Source organism: Mauremys mutica, chromosome 6 (genome assembly GCF_020497125.1).
Source record: "Mauremys mutica isolate MM-2020 ecotype Southern chromosome 6, ASM2049712v1, whole genome shotgun sequence".
NCBI classification, from domain to species: domain Eukaryota; kingdom Metazoa; phylum Chordata; order Testudines; family Geoemydidae; genus Mauremys; species Mauremys mutica.
Genome location: NC_059077.1, coordinates 98,714,740 through 98,740,437, shown reverse-complemented (window position 1 = coordinate 98,740,437; position 25,698 = coordinate 98,714,740). Strand labels below are relative to the sequence as shown.

Sequence of the window (25,698 nt, the reverse complement as noted above, 5' to 3'; positions counted from 1 at the left end):
TGTTGTTTGATGTGGTGTATTTATTAGAAGGCACAACATTTCTTTTTTCTGGCTTTTTAATTAGCTTTCATTTCGACTGACAAAATTTCTGTTAACATGATTCCTCCATATTATAACATTCATCATCTAATGTTGTTGTTATACCATGAACAACGCTATTTTTGTGATAGTATAGTATTCTTAACAGCAGAAGTGAATGAATAAATCTTCTATGTCTGCTATTTACTTCTCTTAACCAAGACCCTTCAACCAGTGAGAATCTGGTATGGTACTTGTGTATGCTTTATATTGCAGTAGACCTATGCATTCTCAAGACGTGTTTTCATTTTGGCTGTGCCTATACTTTGAGCTAGGGGTGTGATTCCCAGCTCAAGTACACATCATCACATGAGGTCTCATTGAGATAGTGCGAGTATAAATAGTAGTGTAGCCTTGGCAAGCAATGGTGGCATGGCTCCACTATACTGTGTACATGTACCTGTGGGTTTCAGGTGGCCTTGTACTCAGTATGGCTAAGCCATGCTGCCGTTCTCATTCTTATCGCTGAGAGCTAGTGCAAGTTCATGTACATGAGCTGGGAATCACACCCCTAGGTCACAATGTAGATGTAGCCTTTGTATTATCATTAACATGCCAGTAGTAATTCTTAAGAACCATCTAGACCAGTGGTTCTCGACCTGTTGACAGTTGTGGGCCACATATATAGCTCTGTGTTGTGGGCCGCATCCGCACAATATATATACTACCCATATGGCCCTGAGGATGTCATAGGGGTTGCAGTTGTGTGCTGATTGGGCCACAAGCAGGCCACGGCTGGAGAACCACTGATCTAGATCATGAGTGCATGATTAATCAAATCAGCCTGTTAATTCTTTGTGTAGTTTGAGATTAACTGAACACATTTTTTTGCAGCTGCAAGTGTATCTGTGTTTTGAACACCTAGCCCATGACATCTTGCACCTTGGTAGTGCAGAATCAGTGTTGACTGATATACACACTGTAAAACTGAAAGCCATTTACATGCTCCAGGTGCCCATGTGCAGATAAATCAGGTTTGGTAGTTACTTCCGTATTTTCAACCAAAGATTTTTTTAAAATAGGTTTGCTATCATTCAAAATTAAAATAAGTAAATAAATTGCACAGATTAAAAATAATGTTCACTAAGTAAATATGAATTTATCAAATTGAAATACAAAATTAGTGGTGGGATTTTACATGTACATGTGGTTCAGTGTAAAAACAGTGAATTAAATGGTAAACCTAATTGCCAGCACCAGCAACTACAGTAGGTCTGTGGATCAGTAACTTTCTACGCCAACAAACTTCAGCAAACAATTTCATTTTTGAATGCCTAAAGTTGGCTTAAGTTCAGATTTAGGCTCCTATATAAGAATGGCTTGATTCTCAAAAGCAGTCAATACCTTCAACTCCCTCTTCATTTGGTGGAGTGTGTGCAAAGTTCATCTGAAAAGTAAGCCACTTGTTAGGGTGCCGAAACATAGACTTATGGCATCTTACTTTAGCAACTTGAGTTTGAAAATTTTGACCAGACTACCATATGAACATAATGGAAAATATCAGCATTTTCCAAACAAATGTTAGAGATCCACCATCATTTTACTCTTTCAGGATATGCTTTATAAAGTGAGATTCTGGGCTGTGCTTCTAAGAGATGCAGCACAGAGCTCCCAGCCTGTGGAATGGGTTGGCAGGGGTGTGCTAAATTCACTTTGACCCACCTTTTCTGCCATTGTGAATCTGGGCTGCTAAAGTGGCCTCAGGTGAGCTGTCTGCATTACAGCAGCATGTCCCCAGCTAGCTGTGCTGTCTGGAATATCTGCTGGGTAACATGCTGCAGCCCTGCCTCTGATACTCCCTTCCCACACCAGGCACAGCTGCTACCCCAGGATTCTTAAGCGGGTCCTCTGTCTTCCTCAGATCCTGCACTGAGGGAATTCTCCCCTGCCCAGATCGCATAAATCCCTCCTTCAACAGATAGCATGATCATTGTTAAAAACATCACATTTGCTTTTTTAACTAAATAACATTACAATAATATTTGCTCTATTTCCTAAATACAGGCAATACTATAATAGTTATCTCTTTTGTAAAGCGCTTTGAGATCTACTGACCAAAAGTGCTATATGTTAGCATGCACACCACAATAATACCTGGATGCAAAAGCAAAGTGTTTAATGGTACCCACTCTAGTTTACTGTTCCCAGGTAATGTACAAATATACCTGTCTAAGGCTATGTCTACAGTACGAGCTAGGAGTGTGATTCCTTTGTTCATGTACACGTACTTAAGCTAGTTCCAGCATAAATAGCAGTGTAGCTGTGGTAGCACAGGTAGGGGCAGTTCAGATACAGCTGAGCTGCCTGGCTGTGGACTTGTCCTAGAGCCACTAAATCATCAATTTGAGATGCCCTTCCCTCATTGGTTAGTCAAATGTTGGCTTAAGACAAAGGCATACTTAGGTTTCACTTTTTCAGAGTCTTAAATAGATAAGAGAATTTTCATGACCCGAAGTGTTTTCATTTCACTCTTTAATCCGCTTCATTTTTCATGTCTTTTATTCAAGCCCAAAGGGTGGTGGGGAACAGTACCAACGGGGAACAAGTTAAGGTATGGTTATTTTGGAGTAGCTTGTGCAGTCAGAGAAGTAATTTGTCCCCCAGGAAAGCGTATCCTATTTTCTTGCTGCTTCACATATAAGTAGTTCCCCACCTCATAGGACCAAATCCTAATTACTTTTGTTGCACAAGTAACCTCACTGACATCAGTGGGACAGTTCTCATGTGTGAGACAATCTGGATTTGGCCCACAGTTTATACAATCCATTATCTTATTTTTAAAGGCAGAGTATTTCTTGGACTGACTATATCGCACTTCAATGAGTTAAGAAAGAGTGAGTGTCTGTCTGTCTGGTTTCTTCAGTTCCAAGATAATCTGGATGTCACAGTTAAGAAAAACAGATCCTTCAGTAGTGTCTACTGGAAATATATTAGAATTATGACTTCTACTTCTGTACGTTAAATGCCCTCTAGGACTTGTAGTGAATAGACACTGTAACTGCATTTGTCACTTACATGTACTTTAAGAATCTGGGTGAGGGGGAAGTGGAGGAGGATGGGTTTTCTGTGAACAGTTTTACCTATTGGTATTTGTGTGAATGTGGCAAAATGCAGAACCACCAGCTTCTGCTTCATAATCTATTGCAGTTCCAGCAAATATGATAGTCGTACATCTGAGTTACATAGTCTAACAGGTGAGATAATGATAAAATACCATTGACATTTTACTCTGATATAAAATGCAGAATCCATGCTACTGCTGCGACAGGAACCCATTATTAAAATACAGGAAATGCTGATATGATTGACATTTTTGTCACATTTTGTAACCTGTCATTTTATGTTAGAAAAAGATAGAGTAACCTCTGAAGCCAAGACTTTAAAAAGTGATGGGAGATTTGAGGTGCGTATGTCTGAGTGCCCAATGTGAGATGCCTTAAAGGGACTCATTTTCAGAAAGTGTGGAGCACCTGCCCTTGTAAATTGGGAACCTTTAAGGCACTCTCAGTTGGGTGCATAAGATCACTAAGCACTTCTGAAAATCTTGGTCTAAATTATTTCCACATAATGTGTTAGCATAGCATGTTCTACAGCATTTTCCTCATTACACGACAAGGTATCAACTTAGCTCCTTTTCTCTTTGATGTAGCTGGCTCCTAGATGAGCTTTCCTTTCTGAGCAGAGGTATGTGGTGATGAAGTACATACCTAAATTGAAACATAAAATGTAAGTGCAGGGAAGCAGACTCCAAAAGGCCCAGCATTTACCTAGAGAGTACAGGTGGACCTGGACCTGCACCTGAAAACCCTAATGAGCTGAAAACCACAATTGACCCAAATGGTCCTGTGGGTGGTCCCATTAAACCCACAGGAGTAAGGCTTTTCAGAGACGTTCTATATTTTTAAGTCTCTGTCATTATATGAGATATAATACCAGGATTGGGCAAGGTCTCTGTGCAGCCAACCAGTGTCGCTGGGGCTTTCGTGACAGCCCTTTGTGCAGCTGTGGCGCAATGGAGACGATGATGCACATTTTGATGAATGTCTGCTGACTAGTTTCAGCGGTGGCCTAGAACTGTATCATGCCACTGAAGATGCCATCGCTTGGCTAGACGACTATGCACACACTAAATACATTATATGAGACCTCAGTAAGTAAATCTAGCCAATGCAGGTCCTGAGACATTTTCCTGGAACCTTTAAAGCACACTTGCTATATATAGGGTCATTATAATACTGCCTTTATTGCCATTACATTGATGCATAAGTACACAGATATTTTTCCAGATTAGCAGGTCCACCCCACAGCCACCGTCATGACTAGTGTCCTCATTTTACTGGTCAAGGATTAAACAAGAATCCCTTATGAACCAGCCAACACTGTACTTCATCTAAAAGGATCAATGAGTTTTTTTAAAAACAGATGGGCCCATGCTAGAAAAATTAGCACCCTTTACCCCAAATGTGAGGGGGTTCAGATGGGATCAGCCAGAAAGTTAGATGCAGACCCAAACGTCTCCAAAGTGCAGGCCTGTTTGGATCCAGGATTTTGCTGTAACGCACGGTAACCGTACATGGGAGGGCAAGCTATGAATTTTGGATTTAGCTCCAAATCTCCTCAAGGCTGGAGGAGTTCTGGTACACGATGTCAGACCTAGTTTAAAAGAACAAAAACTGCGGGCCTGATCTAATGCCCACTGGAAATCCGTGGAAAGGTTTCCATTGACTACAAATGGCAGCAGAATCAAGACCTGACTCAGGACTTTCTGTTGAATTAACGTCTATAATGATGAAGGTGGCTCAAACACATGATATTCATTTTCCATCCACTTTTTTTCTTAATAGTTCTTTTCCCCACACTCCCTCTCTCTAGAAACAGATAATTCACTTCCAAATGGGATGCTGGAATTCAGACCAGCCAACTCCTGAGCAACATGAACTCCCCCTTACCACACAGCTGTCAATGCAGGAACTCCCTAGGAGAAGGCACAGCTTACAAAGAATTTTCACTGAATTGATTTTTGCCTCCTCAGGCTTGTGAATTCCAGCACAGTGGCATTAAGATCCTGCTCACAAGAGATGAAAATCTTACCTACAAACAGCATTGCCAGGTACAGTTTTAGTATGTACGGGAAGTAGATCGATAAGGCAACTGGAAATGGTAGCTTGATGGAATATGTGCCGAAGGATTCAAAATAAGGAAGTGATTCATAGATGGCAAATGCTGCAAAATAATGTTTTGATGTTTTTTAAAGCTGGAGTTATAGTAAAAGACTTATAAGTGAAAGACCATCTCTAAGAAAATTACATTTAAGGTATGAAAATGGGTCTTGGTCTACTACCTTATCTTGTGAAATGTAATCTGTATGAAACAGCATACTTGGCATTCATGCATGGCTTTACTTTTAATTCATTTTCTTGGGACTGAAGTTGTAATCATTTTGATAACTAGGATTAGCAAATATTTACTTAGTCCTCGTCTCTGCTGGGGTTTTCAGCCACAGGGATAGTGCGCACAAACTGCTATAAGCCACAATGGTTTCATGCATAAGTTGGTTTCAAGTAGGGGCCAGCTGCACCAGTGCATTTGCCAGCTTTGTCTGCGCTTTGCACTGGGTGCCTAGAATTAAGCTACACCAACGACTGCAGAAAAGTGTCTGCATCCTAGGTTGATGTTCTGTGGCTTTTGTTGTGCTAACAAATTGCTAATTTTCCAGGAGAAAGGAACTGTCCTGTAAAAACCAAGAAAGAAACAGAGAAAGGGGAAAGATAGATGAAAGTGTGTAGATAAGAGTAAAGGGGTTTAAATGTGTCTTATTTCTCAAAAACACTCATCAAAATGATCACATTCTACTGGGTGAGATTCAGAAAACAAGTAATTTGCCTCATGCCTACTCCCTCCCTTTTACCTTTAGCCAGAATTGACAGGGGATATACTGGAATCCATAGTGTGTAGTTCAGCCATGTCAAAGCTCCATAGTATGTTCCTGACACTGATAACATGCAGTAAGTGTATCTAGAATTTAAAAAAAAAGATGGGGAACGTGTGTTTATTTTTCAAATTCAGATAAAATAAGAATGAATAAACATCTTACTCCTTAAAACAGTCACCTATACTGAGAAATCTGTGGATTCCACATTCCTGTACTCTAATTGTTTGAGCCACTCAGATGGAATGCTCGGCATGTGTTAGAGAAAAATTGCACCCATTTTATTTAGTGTCAAACTCTCATCGGAACCCGGAGACAGCCAACTTGCTGAAGCATTCTTTTATTTGTGACTCTGGCATATGGTGGGGAGATGAAAATAACAATAATATGGTGCATTCTATATTGCACTTCTCATCATGAAGGTTCTCATGAAAACCAGTTTCCAATGTGCTTTCATATTGGTTTGTCAGAAAATAAGCTTCAGCTATGCATGTAATGTCAATGGGAGGCTCATACATGTCACAGACACTAGAATATAGTCCTTTAGAGTTGTTTTTATATCAAATATAAACATTATTGCTAAATCATTATTGAAGCAGGCTAGAAGTTGGATTACTGCCATGGTTACAAATGGCACTACTATTCAGTAAAAGGGCAGCCCCCCATCCTGGGGCCCAGAAATGCATGTTGGAATATTTCCCTTATCTTCACTGTGCAAAAAACTGAGGGTCAGAGTAAGTAACTACACAACATGGGTGTCATTCTAAAAAGTTCTGAGGTGGATATAGGGACCCAGGAGAACACCAAGGACCAACAGCCCTCTCAGAAACGGCCCATGAATAAGTCTCCATATCCCAATTATGTGCACACTTGAATCTTCAGATGATTTAGTAGGAGGTTAAAAAAAGCCCACAAAGCCCCTTGTGTGAAGAAATGCAGGCTAATGCTTCTTAGAGGCAGAACTCTAAGAATGTTTTGTTGCTCAGTCTGTGTTTCCATTCAGCATGTCTCCCTCTATAGGGTCTGGGAGTAGGATTTGGCCATCTCAGAAAAGTAAAATGGCTTATGTGTACTGCACAAGAATTCCAGAACGGTGGTAGATTGTCAGCTAAGTGGAATTCCTGCTGCTTCATAATGGGGACTTTTTTCCTAGGGCTATATGGCAATTAGCAATCTCCTCAGAAATTGAAGTCATAATGGGACTCCAGAACTCCAAGTTGTTCTCTATGAGATTTGTTTTTTAGACTCCTGAGGTGGTCTAATTCTTACCAACTCATTTGAACTGAGTGACCAGTAACTTTCTGAAGATTTGAGAGACTGGTTTGATCACATTTTTGGTCGGTTGAAAGGCTCTACACTTGCTGTAGATCTCTTAAAAAAAAAAAGTGTGTTTAAGCCACTATTAGCTGGGACTGTTTCTGGCAGATAACACAGCCCTAAGCAAACTTCCTGGTGGCCCCAGTATTGGTAACTTTTTGTGAAATCCTGGATGGTACACCCGAGGGAAAAGTTAATAGGTTAGGGAAAACTGTGCTGTACATTCTCCTCTCTCCCTTGATTTTTCAAATATTTTTAAAGCAAACTTGCAATATAATACAAATAGCAGATTGTGCACTTGGTAATAAGCAAGAAAGATCAGATTTGTAGAAATAGGCAGAATTCACCCTCCCTGTGCCATTAGGCCTAACGCTCAGAAAACTTCATATCTATTAAGACTGTATCTAGAACTGGTTGTTAGGGTATGAAAGAAGAGCCTCCTTCTGACTCTATACCACCAAAGCATCCCCGTTTACTAGTGTGATCTTCGACACCATGCACAGTGGATCTACTAGTGCTGTGGCACAACGCCACTGTACCACACTAGAAGATCTGCTCCAAAATATGGAACCGACTATCTAAGCCTTGACAAAACAGAATTCTGTAATTTCAAATAATAATGCTCTATCAGATGCTCAATCATAATCAGTAATTAAAGACAATATTTGCATTCCCTATAGAGTGGGAAACATTGAAAATAATTTAAATTTGATCTTTGCAGAGTTGTTGTTTTCCTGGGGTTTGGCTCTAGTGAAATTTGTTATGTTTTCAAATATAGTTGAAGGAAATTCTCTTAAGGAGTAGGTACTTCTCCTAAACAATACTTACACTTTCCTTGAGGAATGATTATTATTAATTTACACTATATACTCAAACAGTCCTAGTCCTTGATCTTCAGTTCATAAGAAAGACATCATTCCTAGTAAACTCAGATAGTCACTATTGTTCTAGTGTTACACTGGGAGTGGTTTCCTGGACCTGCCCAGCTGGCTTAAGTCTTCTGTTCCGCAGGCATAAAAGTTACAATACATCCTAATATTCGTTGGTTATTTTGCAATATACGCAAAGTTTTTGTTTTGGGCTAAAGTGTGCCCAGTTGCTCTGCAATAGGCAAAGGAGGATGTGCAAAAAGCTCCCTCCCCTTATGCCCCTGTACATCAGTTGAGTACAATTGCATTCCGTTGGAACTCAGACTGCTCCATCTATACACCCCAAAACACTGGTGAGGATGTTGTGGCCCAGCATCCTTTACATACCAGCCCAAGGGAGCTGGTTGGGCGCAGAGGAGAGAGACGGCTGAACTACCAGAATTCTGACACATCACCCCACACACAGGAAGTTGTGTCTCAAAGGCATAATAGAACATTTAATGAGTCCAACACAATCAAGCAGACAGGGCTAATTTATCCATTACTGATTATGATTGTATGTGATGCAAATCAGATTGAGTCATGTGTGTATATATATATATATATATATACACACACACACACACACACACACGCGCGCGCGCACGGTAAACAAATGAAGGAAAGGGAACTAGACAAAAGATATGTTCTCCATAGATATGAAGGAGGACTCCATAGAACTATAAAGTAAACTAGATTCAAAATATTTCTAAATCAATACTAGCAACATTTTACATTATCATTTGAACCATACATTTATGCTGGAGACAATACTATTATGTATGAGGTCTCATCCACTGACACATTCTATGGTTGCCATTATTTTGACCATAATAGTTGTCTTTAAGGATTACAGTTAATAATTACATATTGACAATTCTGTGCTGGAGTTTTGCATTGCTGATGTTTTCTTCCTTTTTCGCTTTAGCTGAAGAGTGCATTTTCATTGGGTTTTATTTTTAACTTTGAATCTTTAAAAATTAAAAAAATGGGGGGAGAGAGGCATATGAATAATTAAAAAAAAACCAAAACTTAGAACCCAAACAAAAATCTTCTTGATCCCATATGCCATTCATTTTCCTTCTCCAGCTCTCTCTTCATACCATACTTCTTTCAGCTACCTCTCCAATGCTGATCCTGGCAGCAAGGTCATCTCAGTACAAATAAATGAATTTTAAATATGCAATTAACAACGCATTCAAGGTGAAATTCATCCCTTTGCAGAGGACTGGCACAAGGGCTATGTGCTGCTTAAGTGCCACTTAAGCCTAAAGGTCTTCCTTGATGTAAGTAAAGAAACTGAAATCCACAGGCACTTAAGTGGCACTCAGGCAGCGCATAGTTCTTGCACTGGACTTCTGCACCGGGGTGAGTTTTATGTCCAATGCAAAAACTAATAGGGTGGGATTGTAAGTGACTTAAGAACACACATTCCATTGGAAGTCACCTGTAACTTCATACTGTGCAAATCTTTCTTCTATTCCCATGCTCTTTGCCTACTGTTATTTCTCCGTGTCATTTATATGCCCCATCTAGCCTAAACTTTCAGGTCACGGGGGCAAGAACTAGAAATTTTCCACTTAATGCATAATAATCAAAATCTTAATGAATGCCCTGTAGTGAGTTACTGTACTACAAGTCTTGTATCTAAGGCTATGTCTACACTACAAGCTAGGGCGTGATTTTCCCCCTGTTCTCTCACACACGCTCTTGCACTAACTCATTGATCTGGCACGAGTATAAATAGTAGTGTATCCACAGTAGCATGGGCAGCAGCAACAGAGGCATGGCTGACTCATACACAGTATAAACCTGCCTGAAACTGGTGGGTGCAGCTCTGCTGCTGCTACCTGTGCTACAGTGGCTATGCTGCTGTTTCTACTCATGCTAGCCCAGTGACAGCAACTGTATGTGTACATGAGCAAGGGAATCACACCCTAGCGTGTAGTGTAGATGTGGCCCAAATGAGCTGTAAAAAGGAGATACCTTTGCTTTGATGTATAAAAGCAGTATTAGAGATAGTGTTAGGGAATGCCCTTCCTTAAAAAATAGCTGTGCTGCTGTTCTTAACTGGTGTTAGGTCAAATCTTTTGAAATAGAACACTTTAATGCAGTGGCTTACTCTTGTAATAAGGTAATAGGTTTTTGTTTTGTCTAACTGATATACCAATTATTCTAGAAACCACAGTGTGCTTTATCAAATCCAAACATTTGCTTAAAATGTAAAACTGTTTCTGCCGAGGTCAAAATAATGAAAATCAGATGGCACGCACTGTATTTGGAGAGTTCCATTTGACAGAAGTGCTTACTTTACTTTTATTTCTTACCTGACCACATCCAGTAAATTCCAAAGGAAAAATAAAACGCACACAATATATTTCCCTTGAACTTCTTCTTGACTGGTGATGACAACAAATAAAATGATGATTCTCTCAGTTATCTGACAAGAAGAAAATAATTACAGTAATAATGATCTTCTACTCGTATGTATGGTTTGTGTATCTCTGATTTCTGCATTACTTCAGCAACAAGGATGCCATGATACTCTAGTGTATATTACACTAAATCCAGTATCCCCTCTTTCCTTTAGCTTAGGTCCCCAGGCTGCATTCATGCCTGTAGCAGTACCAAAAAAATCCTGAAGGCCTGTGTAATGCTTCCAAAAACCTGATGTTAATCCACTCTGGATTATACTTGCATTGAAAGTGTTTAAAATATAGGAACAAATTCTCAGCTGGTGTAAACCAAGATAGCTACACTGACATCATACCAGCTGAGCAACTGACCCACACAATCTGTTCTGTTAACTCTTATAGATTTAAATTATTTAATGGGCAAAGTATCTACCCACTATGAAGTCATGAAATGAACACTGCATAACTAGAATATAATGAAGTTGTCTGTACAGCACTTTCTATATCTTATTTACCAGTTCCTGTATGGAACTCTGGGCACAGACTATAATTTTAACAAACAACAAAGCTCTTCCACATCTGTCAGATAAAGCAAAATGTTCACACATCAGCTTATTCTTCTTCAGACTCATGCGAGGACACATTTCCTATTGCCAGCCCCTAGTCATCTAGAAACAGAACACAGCCCTCCCTGATGGATCCAGTTCCTCATCTTGAAAATTTTTAAAATATACCACAAATTTTAATCTTTGCTCTCTGGCCATGTCTTCCCCTTCAGATGTTAACACTGGAAGTAAATTCTTAGAGGGGAATGAATCAGACTCCAGTCTCAGCCAGTGAGCAAAGATTAAAGGGATTAACAGAGCAGTCTTCAGAAATTATTAAACTGGAAAGCTGCCAGCAACAACCCTGCTTAAGTCAATGGGGTTCCTCACAGGCTCTCAGGGATCTGTCAACACAGAGCAACTGGCAGGGTTAGTACCTTAGTAAATTGGGAAGGAAGTAGGGTGGGTTTTTTGTATTTAAAAAAAAGAGAAAAAAAACCTTGTGTTTCTTTTTGTGTAAATGAGGGTTTGCATGTGGCTTCTTGTTCTCTCTCTGCCTGTCTGGTTTTACAATCCCTAATTGACTATGGTAAAGCATTTGCCCCGATACTCTTAAAAAAAAAAATCCATTAGAAACCATGTCTTTGCATGTCCTTAAAAAGGGAAAAGGAAGCACGTGCAGTCATTTCACAAAACGTAAACAGCCTGGTTTCGTTTTTCATTCGTCTTCATTCAGTACATGAAGATCAAAGTGGAATTTCCTTTCTCTCACTGCTACCCTATCACAGCATCCACTCAGTTCTGTACATGACTCATGTTTCCACAGTATAATTTGACCATTTTAAGAGTGAGCAAGACAGCAATAAATCAAATTAATTTAGGACAAAATAGATTTTACAGGGAGGGATTGTGCACATTTTAGAGCCACAATGTTCGTCCTTCAAATCTCTCCTTAAAATTCATCTCGACTGTGTAGTCTACATAACAGTGCACCATGGCCAGGCAACCAGTATGCTGTGATCACTGCTTGTTACACTTATCATAATCATATTAACGGTTACCTTGTGCTCCCCCATCCATCTGTTATATACACTTGTCTTTCATCTTATATGTAAGCTCTTTGGTACAGGGACCATGTCTGTGTACATGAACAGTACCCTGGAGGAGACCTCTAAGTGTATGTCCCTAGGCACAGAGTTAGCCTGGGTAATCAGTGCCCAGGCTTAGCCTAACTCGGGTGTGAGCAGTCACACTACACCGCCACACTTGAGTTACTGCATCTTCACTGGTGCTGCACTCACCCAGGAGTGGTGCTAGGACTTCCGGCAACATATCCCATGGTTCTTTGTGATCCACTCTGATTCTTTCAGAGTGAATTGGAGAATAATTTGTCTGTCCTTCTGGGCACATGAGGGAAACTATTGAAGGACTGTATCAACACTTGAGTGATTTAGCCTGTATCTTTACTGCAAAGTGGGCAGATTACCAGCTTGAGTGAAAGCAGAACCTAGGTTCTAACCCATACCTGCAACTGTGCCAGCTTGCCTGGGTTGAAACCAAGGGCAGCTCCAGACCCCAGCACGCCAAGCACATGCTTGGGGCGGCATGCTGCGGGGGTCGCTCTGCCGGTCGCCGGGAGGGCGGCAGGCAGGGTGCCTTCAGCGGCATGCCTGTGGAGGGTCCGTTGGTCTCCCGGCTTCGGTGGACCTCCCGCCGGTGTGCCTGCGGAGGGTCCACTGGTCCCGCGGCTCCACCGGAGCCACGGGACCGGCGAGCAGCAGAGCGTCCCCTGCGGCATGACGCCGTGCTTGGGGCAGCAAAATGTCTAGAGCCGTCCCTGGTTGAAACTAACCCCAAGTCAGCTGTTTTTTGTAGGGACAGGAGGAAGGAGCCTGGACTACTCTGCAGTGAAGACGGAACCTAAGTGCAACTGTAATATAAATAATACCTGCTCATATCCTCAATCCTGCCCAATATTCACCTGTTAAGGAATAGGAGGTGTGGAGTTCTTGGTCTTACAGTTCCTAGAGAAGAAGACTAAAAACTCTCAAGTTTAAGTTAACTCCAAAGCAGAGAACAAGAGAGTTCCTGGGAGACCGTAACAAAATTCTCTCGTGTCTGTTCCCTCTTTCTTTACTCCCACAACGAAAGGTATGCACTTAAATCCCTATAAAATGTCACAATGCCTGGAGCCTTTTGTAAGTTGATTACATCATGTCTGGATTGTGCTAACTTTGACCTTTAATCAAAGAATAGAACTGCTCTTTTCTTCCTGCCCAGCCATCTCCTTTCCTCTCTCCCTGCCCGCCCCTCTCTACAAGAGATCCTCCCCCTCAATGAGCACCCGCAAACCATGCCTTCTTCAGGCAGCTGGAGCCTGTTGAACTGCTGGGAAGGGTTTCTCAACCACCGCTTGGCATTCTAGTTGCTGTTCCTCCTTCACATGTGGTTGGGCATGTGGTGCCTCCCCATTGCTCATTCCTGCCTTAGGGAACTGGTTAGGAACTGGCAGCTGAGGGAAGTGGGGCGGATTCAACCCTCAGGATTAGCCAGTCTCCTACTGACTATAAACACTGCTCCAGAAAGCACACTCAATTGCCCATGGAGGGAATCTTCCCTTCATTCTCCTCTACCGGTCACCCAGTAGATTACGTTTTGTTTGTTTTTCTCTTTTCCATTATACATTTGGGGATTCTGATACTCAGCATGCTGGTCTGGTGATGAGCATACACTTAAGTATAGGGAAGGGGCAAGGAAGTGAGTTTGAGTTGCTGGAAGTTACATTAGGAATTATACTGGGGCATTCTGTCCTGTAAGTAGCTCCTGGGCACCAACTGCAGCTCAAATTAAATCTGTATGTCAAATCAGAAAGAGCCAGAGATTCTTTGGTACAGTATAACTTAACTTACCTGTAAAAACCTTGGGAGAAAACGGTTTTCTTCAATGCCAACTAGAATGTGCAGGAGCTCTAATATGGACAGCGACTGACACAGGCGCATTACGAGTCCTATAGAATAGAAGGTATCGGCCAAAGAATCTACAACCGCAGGGGAGAAGAAAACACAGTGCTATTAGTTACATCTCTGAACCCTTTCCATGCCAAGCCTCAGATATAACCACCCAGGTGTCGAAAAGTCAAGTTCACATGCCACCGACCTTTTGAAACAGAGACAAGCGCAGAAAGGATGTCTGGGGAGTAGTATACATAGTGGGGAAGCTAAGGAGGGCATAGAATAGTCTACATCTGACATACCTTTTTTTAGTTAAGTGGCCGTAATGAGCACTGAATAAATCTGTGTAGGACCTGGATATTTGGTTTCAGAAACATTCCTTTGCAATAGAGGACGGTTTGATGTTTCATAAAATATCTGCTACCTGGACTTTATAGTTTGTGTAAACCACTGTCCTTTGTATTCCCACCATCCGTCATTTCTTTTTAACTCTGAAGTCAGTCATTTTCTATTATATCCCTGAACTTCAGTCAGTCACTGTAGGGCCAAATATAGCTCTTATCTTCCAAAATAATACAGTAAGTCAGATCAAATACTGTGGAATATTAATGGTCCTTAGCAGAAAAGGCAGCATAGCAGCAAGAACTATAAAAATAGTGCAGATGTATTGGTATTGTTTTGTTCAACTAATCCAATGCTCATCTGCATTGAACGATGCAGTATTCTATCAGTTTAACTGAAATTATAACTTGACATAGTAACACAAAGAGAGTCCTACAAAGTTTATGTCCAGTTTAGGGATTTTAAAGTAAAATGATAAAGCAATGTAAAATGAATGAGAGTCTTACCTTTCCCAAATGACAAGAACCTGATGATCATATTTGTAAATATCCAGGAGTGTCCACAGAATTGGATTAAATAATAGATGAAGAGATAAGTGTTCATTGTACAGCTGTAAAGGCAGGAACGGTAAAGTAAATAAGCAAACCCAAAATGCATTACTTTGTATTATGTTATGATTTGTGCTAGTGCCCCAAAGCAAATTATACCCCCCACTCAGAATATGTCTACTACTGCCACGAAAAGGAGCTGAAACTTTAAATAAGTGTGTCTATGTCAATAGCCAGAAAATCATGCTTCTTCCTTGTGGACTTACATAAATCAGTCTAAAGGTGCTTTTAAAGCTGCCATCACTTCTGTATCTGAGTGCCTCACAATCTTTCAGATATTTATCCTCACAGCACCCTAGTGAGGTAGGGAAATTTTTATTCCCATTTTACATAAGGGGACTTGAGAGATTAAGGCTATGTCTACACTGCAGCTGCGCCGCTGTAAGGTCTCCGGTGTAGCTGCTCTATGTCGGTAGGAGAGAGCTCTGCTGCCTGCATAATTAAACCACCCTCAGGAGTGGCAGGAGTTATGTCGGCGGGAGAGCATCTCCCACCGACATAGCGCTGGCCACACTTTTTTCAGTGAAACTTGTATTTTTTCACACCCTTGACCAACAAAAGTTTTATCAGCAAAAGTGCGAGTGTAGACATAGCCTTGTAGACTAGAGTGTAGACATCCGCCCCACTTCCCTCAGCTGCCAGTTCCTAACCTTGATATTTACCTAAGGTCACACATGGTCCATGGGAAAGCAGGGTCTTAAAGTAGGTCTCCCCCATCCTAAGCTAGTGCACTAACTACTGGACCATCCATTATCTGGCATGGTGATAAACGTATTCAAGACCTCCACACTTGATTATTGCAACTCATATCTAGGAATTAACCCTCACAGCCTGAATAAAGCTCCAACTGGTATACAATGAATCAGCCCAACAGGCCAACATAAAAATATCATTCCAGTGTCCGTGTTATTTGCCCACTGACTACGGAGTCCAACTCAGGCTCTCCCTCCAGATATACATGGGATTGGCCCTAGTTGCCTGGAAGATCTCCTCTCCCATCACCAGGGCCTTCCACAATGGTTATGTTTTATGGAAAGCATGTAAATGTCAACCAACAGTGGGAGTTTTGTGAGCATGGGAGACCGAACTCTCACAGGAGCTGGAGCTAGACTGTGGAATTTGCTCCTGCAAGGTCTAAGGGTGACCCAGACACTGAATGACCTAAATCAGAATTAAATGCAAACTTGTCTCTTTGACATGACTTTCCCTTCGTAATGTCTGTCTTCCTTTCTCACACATAACAACCAATCAAGCTATTTTCTACAAGCCAGGAACGAAGAAAGATAAATTGATATTATTTCTATTTTCCAGTACTCTGAGGTGCTCCAGTGTTACGATAAGAAGTGTCTTTGAGGAGTTCCAAGAGGTATCTTATCCAGCCCTCTTCACCCATGGAAGGTCCCTACCATGCAGTGCCTTTGAGGGAAGAGGGGAAAGCTGTTGAGGAAGAAAGATGATTTAAATGTAATGAAAAATAATATAGCAGAACAAAGACTTTCTACTTTGATATTTCCTATATGTGAGTTGCAGCATCTTTTATGTCTGAGGAGCAAAAGAAATGTTCTGAGAGGGAGCCGGTTACACAGGTCTGATGCAAAACTCCACTGTCATCTGTTTCCACTTAAAGGGTCAATATCAAAAGGTGGTTGGGCTTTAATTAGATTTCCTACCTTTTTGGGGGTCATAGCAGGAATCCCTCCACATTTACATTGGATTGCCTAATCCTGCAGCATTCTTAGAGATAGAGCATGGGCTACTGGATAAAGCACAGGACGGGACGTCTGGAGATAGCTGTTCTATTCCTACATCTGTCACACAGACTCACTGTGCCTTTGTTTCACCATCTGTAAAATGGGGGTGACATACTTCTCTACTTCACAGGGGTGATCTAAGAAAACATCCCTTAATATTGTCAAGTGCTTTTAAAATCCTCAGATGAAAGGTTCAATAGAAATATTATGCATTTCAATACCCTGCCTGTTTTGAGAATTGAATGGAGAGAGAGAGAGAGAGAGAGAGAGGCATCACTGCAAACAAACCCAGCCCACTGAGTTTATTATGGATAGTGCTTTAGTTGTAATTCTTATAATGTTATAACTATTAATTTGCATAAATACATTGAAACCTCTATGATGCCGTGACCCAGTGGTGGATCCCAACTTGTTCAGAAGAAAAACTTGGCTTTTTCTTGCACACCCACAGGTCTGGGAAAGTGAGAGACTGCATTAGATATTGGACCTCAGTTTTCCCTCAGCATGCATAACTTGCAAAACAGGGGTGTCCTATTTCCTCCTAAAATATACAGGCAGATAGCATAGACCTGCTTATGCTTTAGTTGTCCAGTCGAGAATATGAGATTGTAACAGCATTATAGCTTTAGTTTGGAAAGTCAGCTATTTTTCAGGAATAGGAGGATTACAGAACTACATATTACTACTACTCTTTTTATTATTTAATAGAATTGTGTTTCTGTGGGGACTGTCACCATTAGTACCTGGGTGTCTGCATTTGACAGTGGGCTTGTAAACCTCCATCATACCCTCTTAAGGCTTCTCTCCATTATGATAGTAAATAGTACATCCAAAGGACAGAGATCATGATGACCTGGGTAGGTCTGGTGTGGGCACAGACTGCAGCCAGGGTCACTTCCTCCTCCAAGGGAGGAATCTCTCAGAACAGCTTAAAGAGCTAAACAGTACCCCCTATTAGTAGCTATACAGTTCCAACCACCCCCAAGGGAACACCTGCTACCTAATGAAATAGACTCTGATGAAGCAACAGCTCTTGGAAACCGAAGAATGAGGGTTTTTAAAAAAATAAAATAAAAAATGAGAAGCTGGCAGAAAACCCCCTCTGCTGCCCTGGTTTCCTTTGTCATACTGGTCTGAGCTCCTAGTTTAACACTCCCCTTCCTTCCCTCCTCCTCCTCCCCCCCAAGCTTTACAGCTTAGGCTGGGACAGGGAAGGACAAAACTGAAAAACAGCACAAAAAGCATGTTTCCTCCTGCACACATATCCCTCCCCCGCTTCTCTGCAGTTGCACAGGTTGGATTGCTTGTTTTACCTTTGCTCAAGAGTTACTAGTTGGTGCGGAGATGGGTCACTGCTGCGTCTGTCTCTCTCCCTCTCTGGTCACAGCTGCAACAGCTGTTTGCTAGGAGGTTACCCCTCCTTCTTTCTCCCCCAGCATCACTGAAAGCAGCACTACAGTGAAGTAGACGCTTTCCTAGTAAAAAGGAAGGAACCACTAACTCAAGGGATCTTCGTTCATTTTATCATTTTTCTACAGGCACTAGTTCAGGCATGTTTCTTGCCTTATTACAAATAGTTCCTCTGGACTCAGTTCCACTAGTTTTTGCGGTTAGTCAGAAGGGGTATTTTCAAAGGCCAGTTGAGAGTACGCATGCAAAATTAAACGCACACTATTCTGGAGAAGACTGTAGGGTGATACAGAAGCCAGTTAAACAAGTATCCATAAATAGAAAAGATAACGTGATGGTATTTAATTTTCATCAGACTGTAAGTGACTCCAAAGCAAATAAATATGCTACATAACGCTGTTTCTGTTACTTCGCTGGAAATGGAGACTGCACTTTTTATGCCTATAGTTTGGAAATGTGCAAATGTTTGATCAGATGCGATCCTGTATATACAAGATTTGCTGGGTACCTGTTTGATTTATTTGATCCAGATGTTTGCATTTTAAATAATTTAGAATATATTAAATAACTAGACATGACAAAAATATATCAAAGTAGCATTGTCAGTAGCAAGAATACACATAATGAGACACAGGACAAAGCAATCTACACTGTCACTGATGGAGTAGATTAAGGGAATGAATGTGTGTCCCATTAGACTATATTACTTATCACTTTAGAGGCCATCCAGAGGCATTGCAGAAGTTATGATACCCATATTTTATTGTTTGATATAATTTAATTTGTAGCTTATTACAATGCTTTACCCTGAATTTTTGTACTGTTTTAGCTGATTTATCCACTTCTAAATACTGCAAAATTAGAGCCAGATAAGCAAGAGGTAACAGGAATGTTTGGGGCATGGAAATACTCACAGATGTAGAGAGATTGTAAAGACTGAAACAGGAGACAAATCAGAGGGGAAACGTGACCAAAATATATAAAATAATTAATGGCCTACAGATGGTAAGGAAGGAACATCTGTTCCCCTGCCTCATAGGGCAAGAGCAAGAGGATATTCACTTCCGAAGAAGTGAGCTGCAGCTCACGAAAGCTCATGCTAAAATAAATTTGTTAGTCTTTAAGGTGCCACAAGTATTCCTGTTCTTTATTCAGTGACATTGTGACTCAAAATGTGGGGGAAGAGAACACAGCTACTCCCTTGCCATTGCCCACAGAGTAGATAATGAGGAAGTGAAGGGTGGAGAGTGGGAGGAACCGTGGCTCATTTCCCCCATCCCCAGTGAGAGTGGCTGGCTGGCTGCAGAGCAAAGAGTGAGCTGGTGGAGAAAAAGGGGTGAAGTAACTTAGCTGCTCCCCACAGCAAGAGAGGAATTGTGACTCATTTTCTTGGCTGCTCCTGGAGCCATGCAGCTGTGCATTCTCCCTCACACAGGAAAAGTTATAAGGTTACAGTCTAGCCCAGGGGCGGGCAAACTTTTTGGCCTGAGGGCCGCACCGAGTTTCCAAAATTGTATGAAGGCCAGTTAGCAGAGGCTGTGCCTCCCCAAACAGCCAGGTGTGGCCAGGCCCCACCCCCATCTGACTCCCTGCTTCTTGCCCCCTGACAGCCCCCGACTCCTGCCCCATCCAATCTCCCTGTCCCCTGACAACCCCTGCCACTGACTGCCCCCCACCACCCCCATCCAACCCCTCCTCTCATTCCTGACTGCCCCCAGGACCCCTGCCCCATCCAACTCCCCTGTTCCTTGCCTCTGACAGCCCTGCCCCCTATCCAACCCCCCCTGCTCCCTTACCACGCTGCCTGGAGCAACCGGTGGCTGGCGGTGCTACAGCCATGCCGCCCGGCTGGAGCCAGCCACGCCACCGCGCAGTACAGAGCACCAGGTCAGGCCTGCCCAGGAGCTCACAGCCCCACCACCCAGAGCAGTGCACCTGCGGCAGAGCGAGCTGAGGCTGCAGGGGAGGGGGAACAGTAGGGGAGGAGCCAGGGGCTAGCCTCCCAGGCCAGAAGCTCAGGGGCCGGGCAGGAGGGTCTTGTGGGCTGTAGTTTGCCCACCTCTGGTCTAGCCCAAAAGGAAGAGACATGGATCTCTACGTTGTGGTTTTTAATGCACTGCACAAACAATAACCACATCCTTAAAGCCTAAGAGCTGTGAGCAAAGTAGGGCAAAGTAGTTGTTTAAAAATAAACTCTTTCCAAACTTTTGTTTGACAAGTACTTTTGAATCTCAAATACCTTCTATTTGAGGGTCTTACTCTTTTAATCTTTGTGAGAGTGATTATTTCAACCTGACATTGTACTAAGAAAGATAAAATTGACATAGAGGAACAGGGAATAGAAAAAAGTTAACTGGAATATTTAAAAGGTTTCTCTTGCTCTTGTCTTCTCTGCTTCTGCAGAGCCAGAGCTTGGTGGCTGGAGTCTAAAAACATGGTTGTCATAAATCAGGGCAAAACAAATTACTATGGGCCAGATTGAGAGTCTGATACTTACGGTAGTGAGCAGTTACATGAGTAGTGCCACTTGATTTCTGTGGAACTACTCGGGTGAGTAATTGCTTACCAGTGTGGGCACGATGCTCACAGTTTAGTCCTAAACATTAAGAGCCTAATCTGGCAAGGTGCTGAGTGCTACTCCCCAAGTCCTACGTGCCTTCAACTCTCATTGACTTCTAACCATGGCAGGGAGACTCTCAGCACTTTCCAGGATCTGGCCCTAAATTAAAATGTTCACCATCTTAAAGCAAACTTTTTGATTCTTTATGCTGGGCTGAAAGCTGCTAACAGCTACCATGAAGGGAATCTTGGATCCAAAGACAATTATAGACCTCATTAAAGCCAATGGATGTGCCAACTGCTCTGTTACAGGCTCAATAGGAGTTGCAAATAATAATAATAAATAAAAATGGGGGCTACTGCCCCAGGAAATACTCTATATTTCAGATATCAGAGGGGCAGCCGTGTTTGCTGCTTTTACAGATCCAGGCTAAGAGTCCTGTGGCACCTTATAGACTAACAGACATTTTGGAGCATAAGCTTCCATGGGTGAATACCCACTTTGTCAGATGCATGTCTGTTAGTCTATATTTCAGGTGAGCGCTAAACCCTGTGGACTGAGCTGTTTCCCTGGCTGCAAAAGCAGAGGCTACGATATTGGTTGGCATGCTGTGTTTGAGGCAGAGGAAAGCCAGGAGAAGAAGTTGTGAGCGTGGCTGTGAGAAGAAGCAGAGAGACAGAGCTTCTACAGCAAAGAGCTCACTAAAGCAGTGATTGTGAGGATCTGATTTCTGAGCAAAGGAACTGCCTGCTGTTATGTTTCTACTGTGTTCAGGAAAACAAGACTGTGTTCACTTTTTTGGTAAATAAAAAAATTACGCTGAGAACATCCCTGACTCATATAATCAATTTCTTATCCTAATGGAAACAACCCTGCAAACCTAAACACCTGGGTGAAAGGGACAACACTTACATCTAGAAGTGGTGGCTGATGGACGAGTCCTTGACTGTACAGCTCAAGTGGAACAGAGTTGCCAGAAAGCTAGAGGAAGTTCAGGGGACCTGAAGCGAGTGAAGAGATTCTGGGAGCCAAACTCAAAGGAATGATCTACAGAAAACTCTCTGAGGGGAACCTCATTGAGTTAACCTTAACTACCCTCTCCTGTAGCTCTTTTTATGCGAGGAGGTGATTTGACCTATACATTGCACTTTGGTACTCACCCTCTGACACATAAATGCAAACACACTTTTATTCATTGTGTAGGCATATGTGGATTTGGGGAAACATTATCACCTTAGATATTAAATCACAAACTTAACACTATATAGCCAAGTACTCCTACCATAGAATAAAAACTCATTTTTTCAATAATGGATCTTAATCCGTTTATAATTTATAAAAATCAGAGCTGCACAGAAGAAACGTGAGTTTATGATGTAATAAAGAACTGCTATCATTTGAGTTGATCACTGTATATTATTTATATTGCTGTTTAAGAAGCTGAATTTTAAATCAATTAATGAAAAAGTCAGTTTGTATTTTTAAAAAATTCAGCTTTTTTTTTTTAAATCCAGTGTCTAACAGAGGACCCTTTAAATAATATCCTCTAATTATTATGTTTTAAAATTCCTTAACTCTTACCGGGGCTCTTTTGCTTCCTAGATGATGCCTAGAAAAAAGTCTTTTTCACCACAGCAAACCCTCTTTGAATGGGTGCGTGAAGCTGCAACAGGACTCATTCTCATCACTAAGGCAATGGTGTAAATTCTATGATGGAGCAGCAAACGTTTATTTAAGAAATTCAGAATAATAATTTTTTAAAAATCTGCAAAAGAGCCAGTGGGATTTTTGTCCAGATAAGGAATTCAGGGCTGTACTCAATGGTGGTGGTGGCCAAATGGAAAACATTGTGTTAGGAAAGCAAATAATACAAAACAAGGTGTATGGTATTATTTTGACAGCGAACCACTGGAAAGGATTCTAGGTATTTTTAGCAGTTGAAGAAACGTTTTTGTTTTATACAAGTAAATTTTCCAGATATTTCTTATCGAGGAAGACAAACTATAAAGTCAGTATTCCAGCTATAGTACAAAGGAAGCTACTAAGGCTCTGGCCTGCCAAGATAAGAAACCTTAGTACTACAGCTGATAGTAAGAGCAAAAGCAAGTGACTCAGAAACCAGGCTAGATTTTTCTTAAGTAATTGGCAGTATGAAGAAAACATTTAACAAAGACAGAGGATCAGAGAAAGTATTGGAGGGGTAGCCGTGTAAAAGGGGAGAAGAGGATAACTGAATGACACTGATAATGAAAATGTATGACCTGATTTTTCAGAGGTGCTGCGTGTTTACCATGTCCTGTGGCTCTTTCAATAGGCGAGGGTGATCTGGTCCCTAGATTGCACTTTGAGTCTCACCATCTGACACATAAATGCAAAAACTATGCTCCATTCATGTTTAGGCATGTGGATGTTTGGAATAAATTGCCCCTGAAATATTATCCTCTCCCACCACAGGATATTTATCGACCAACCACCTCACTGACTTCAGTAGTAGCTGCAAGTGCTCAGCCCTTCTGGAACTCAAACCTTTATTGCGTTAGAGGATTCAGGTTGCTAATTACTTGGCCAATTACACTGTTAAATTCAGCAGGAACAGGGTTTTTTTGTTTGCTTGTTTTCTAAAATGGTTCCATCTCCCACAGGAAACAGCCACCCACACCCCAAAGAGAGAGACCTAAAAATAAACTTTCCAAATCTCACCCAATAACCCACTAACTCCTTGTATTGCCCCTATTCAAGCAACCACTAATATCTTCCAATCAGAAAAGGGGGGGGGGGAGGGGAAGACCACCAGCTTTCGAACCTGAAATTGGGACTCAAACTCGGTATTTAGGAAAAGAGCCTGATTTTCACAACGGCCGAGCACCTACAACTATAAATGACGTCAATAGGAACGGAGCGTGTAAAAAGTCCGGTAACTTTTATTTATTATTAACTTTTACTTTTATCTATGGATCTAGGAGCCTAACTTTAGGCGCTCATGTCCGAAGATCAGCCTGAGCACACAAATTAGCTTTGCAGCAAATCCCGAAGGTCGATGCATTCAGGTTCCAGCAAACTAAGGCAGGAATTGAATTCTACAGACAGATGCTTTGCAGCCCCCTCTGCAAGAGCCCCTTGCTGCAGCCCCCTCCGTCCCCCCGGAGGCTATTAAACCCGGAGGCTATTAGCTCACATGTCTGATGATCTCTGCTATCGCAGTAACACGCAGGCAGAAGAAAGGTGATTTCTGAGCTCTTGCAGACCCACTCTCTTTATAGTCTTAAATTGCACCCGGAAACAAAGTAAAATCCAGCATGCGCCGTTTTGGGGAAGGAAATCCAGCGTCCACATGAGTACAGCGTTAATGCTCAGTGCAGAGCTTTCCTCACAGCGCCAGCGCGGAACTAACCCGCAAAACCGAGCCTAGCAGAGCTGGTTTTAAACCCGACAAATCTTTCCATCCCGCCCCCTACCGCAAAGGCGTGTCAAGGCCAATAAGCGTTCTTCTTTGGAGCTGTGTGCGCACACAAGCAGCAACGTTATTACACCCGACCCCGGTAGAGTGTACGGTCATTTGGGTTGCATTATGTTCACATTCAAAACCCAGCTGGGCACCTCTATGTCCAGCGTCACGAAGGAGGTCTTGCTTTCAGAGAGCTTGCGGAATCCGCAGGCATTTCACTGCCAGGGCTATTTCTGGATTATCGCTTTTGGCCATTTTCTGCAATAGCCTTTTCACGAGTATCATTAGGTCTTCTTGGCTGTCTCTGGCCGATCCAGAACGGGAGGGTATTTGTCTTGTCTCTCTTACACTGTGAACACCCAGCGGTCCTCCAGCAGCCCCTTTTGCTTTTGCTTTTGCTTGGCTTCAGCACCAGCCTTTGGCTCGGAGCTTGCCTTGCTCTGGGGCAATGCCCCCAGGAGACTGCCTCGAAGCAGCGATGACTAGTTCAGTTCAACCAGCGGGTGCCCTAATGTAGACGAGGCTCCTGCGTCCGGACCTGTCCGGACCGCGGCTGCTCGCTTTCAGCGGGGTGAGCGGTAGAAATCAGCTTCCCCGCCCCAGCAAGGGTGACCGCCCCCAGCGGGCTAGTCGGAGGAGGCGCTCAGAACATTGAACCTCCTAAGGCGGCTTCAAAACGCTGGTTTCTTTTTAAGCAGCCGGACCGACGCGACGCACACTCAGTCCCTAGCGCAAGCCGCGGAATGACGGGAGCTCCCAGCCCTTCCCCTCCCCGTGCACCAAGCGAGGCTCTTGCGCGTTTACACCGTTCCCCCACCAGGGGCCGCTGCGCCCATTGTGCCCCCCCCGAGAGAGGGCAGCCGGCTTAGGGGCTGGAGCCGCCAGAGGCACCGCGCACTGCCCCGGGGCCAGGTGAGGCGAGCCGGGATATGGGGACGGAGAGAGCGGGGCACAGGCACTGGGCTGGTGGGGGAAGACTAGGCTGGGCACAGGCGCTAGCAGGGTGCTGGAAAACTGTGTATCTGGGATGCTGGGAGCCATTGAACCAAACTGTAAACCCTGTCCCTGTCCCATAGAAATCCCTTCAAGCCGGGGGGTGCTGCAGCAACCCAGCACCCCTAGTTCCAGCGCCTCTGGGCGCTAGTGCGGTGACAACATTGAGCCAGGGGCTAAATGGGAGTGAGGGGTGCAGGCAGGGCCATATGGGGACTGGCATGGGGGGAGGCATGAGGCAGATGTGCCTGACTGAATGGGAGAGGCTGGGGTCAGCCAGGGTCTGCGCTGCATGAGGGAGGCTCCCCAACAATCTCACCCCCCCCCAAAAAAACCCCAAACTGTTCCAGACTTCTCTCACCCACACTCAACAAACCCCCAGGTTCACTCCCACGTACTTTCCCACCAATTACTTCCTCTTCCCTCAGCTTCTCCAACACCCCGGAG

The 25,698-nt window shown here is 42.8% G+C and overlaps 1 protein-coding gene across 10 annotated transcripts; it reads right to left on the bottom strand.

The window, feature by feature from the left end:
- HACD4 (3-hydroxyacyl-CoA dehydratase 4) lies at positions 1-25,698 on the bottom strand. 10 transcript variants are annotated; one of them, XM_045020376.1, is made up of 9 exons: positions 23,989-24,967; positions 23,075-23,171; positions 18,157-18,318; positions 14,991-15,094; positions 14,101-14,228; positions 10,560-10,672; positions 5,987-6,093; positions 5,170-5,301; positions 1-3,785 (listed from the first exon to the last, which is right to left on the bottom strand). In XM_045020376.1, the coding sequence occupies exons 4-9, from the start codon at positions 15,085-15,087 to the stop codon at positions 3,703-3,705; spliced, it is 660 nt and encodes a 219-aa protein (XP_044876311.1). In that variant the 5' UTR covers positions 15,088-15,094; positions 18,157-18,318; positions 23,075-23,171; positions 23,989-24,967; the 3' UTR covers positions 1-3,702. The 10 variants fall into 10 exon arrangements, with proteins under 10 accessions (XP_044876311.1, XP_044876313.1, XP_044876310.1 ...); XM_045020378.1 differs by having other exon boundaries at positions 23,104-23,171; positions 23,989-24,966; XM_045020375.1 differs by having other exon boundaries at positions 23,104-24,974.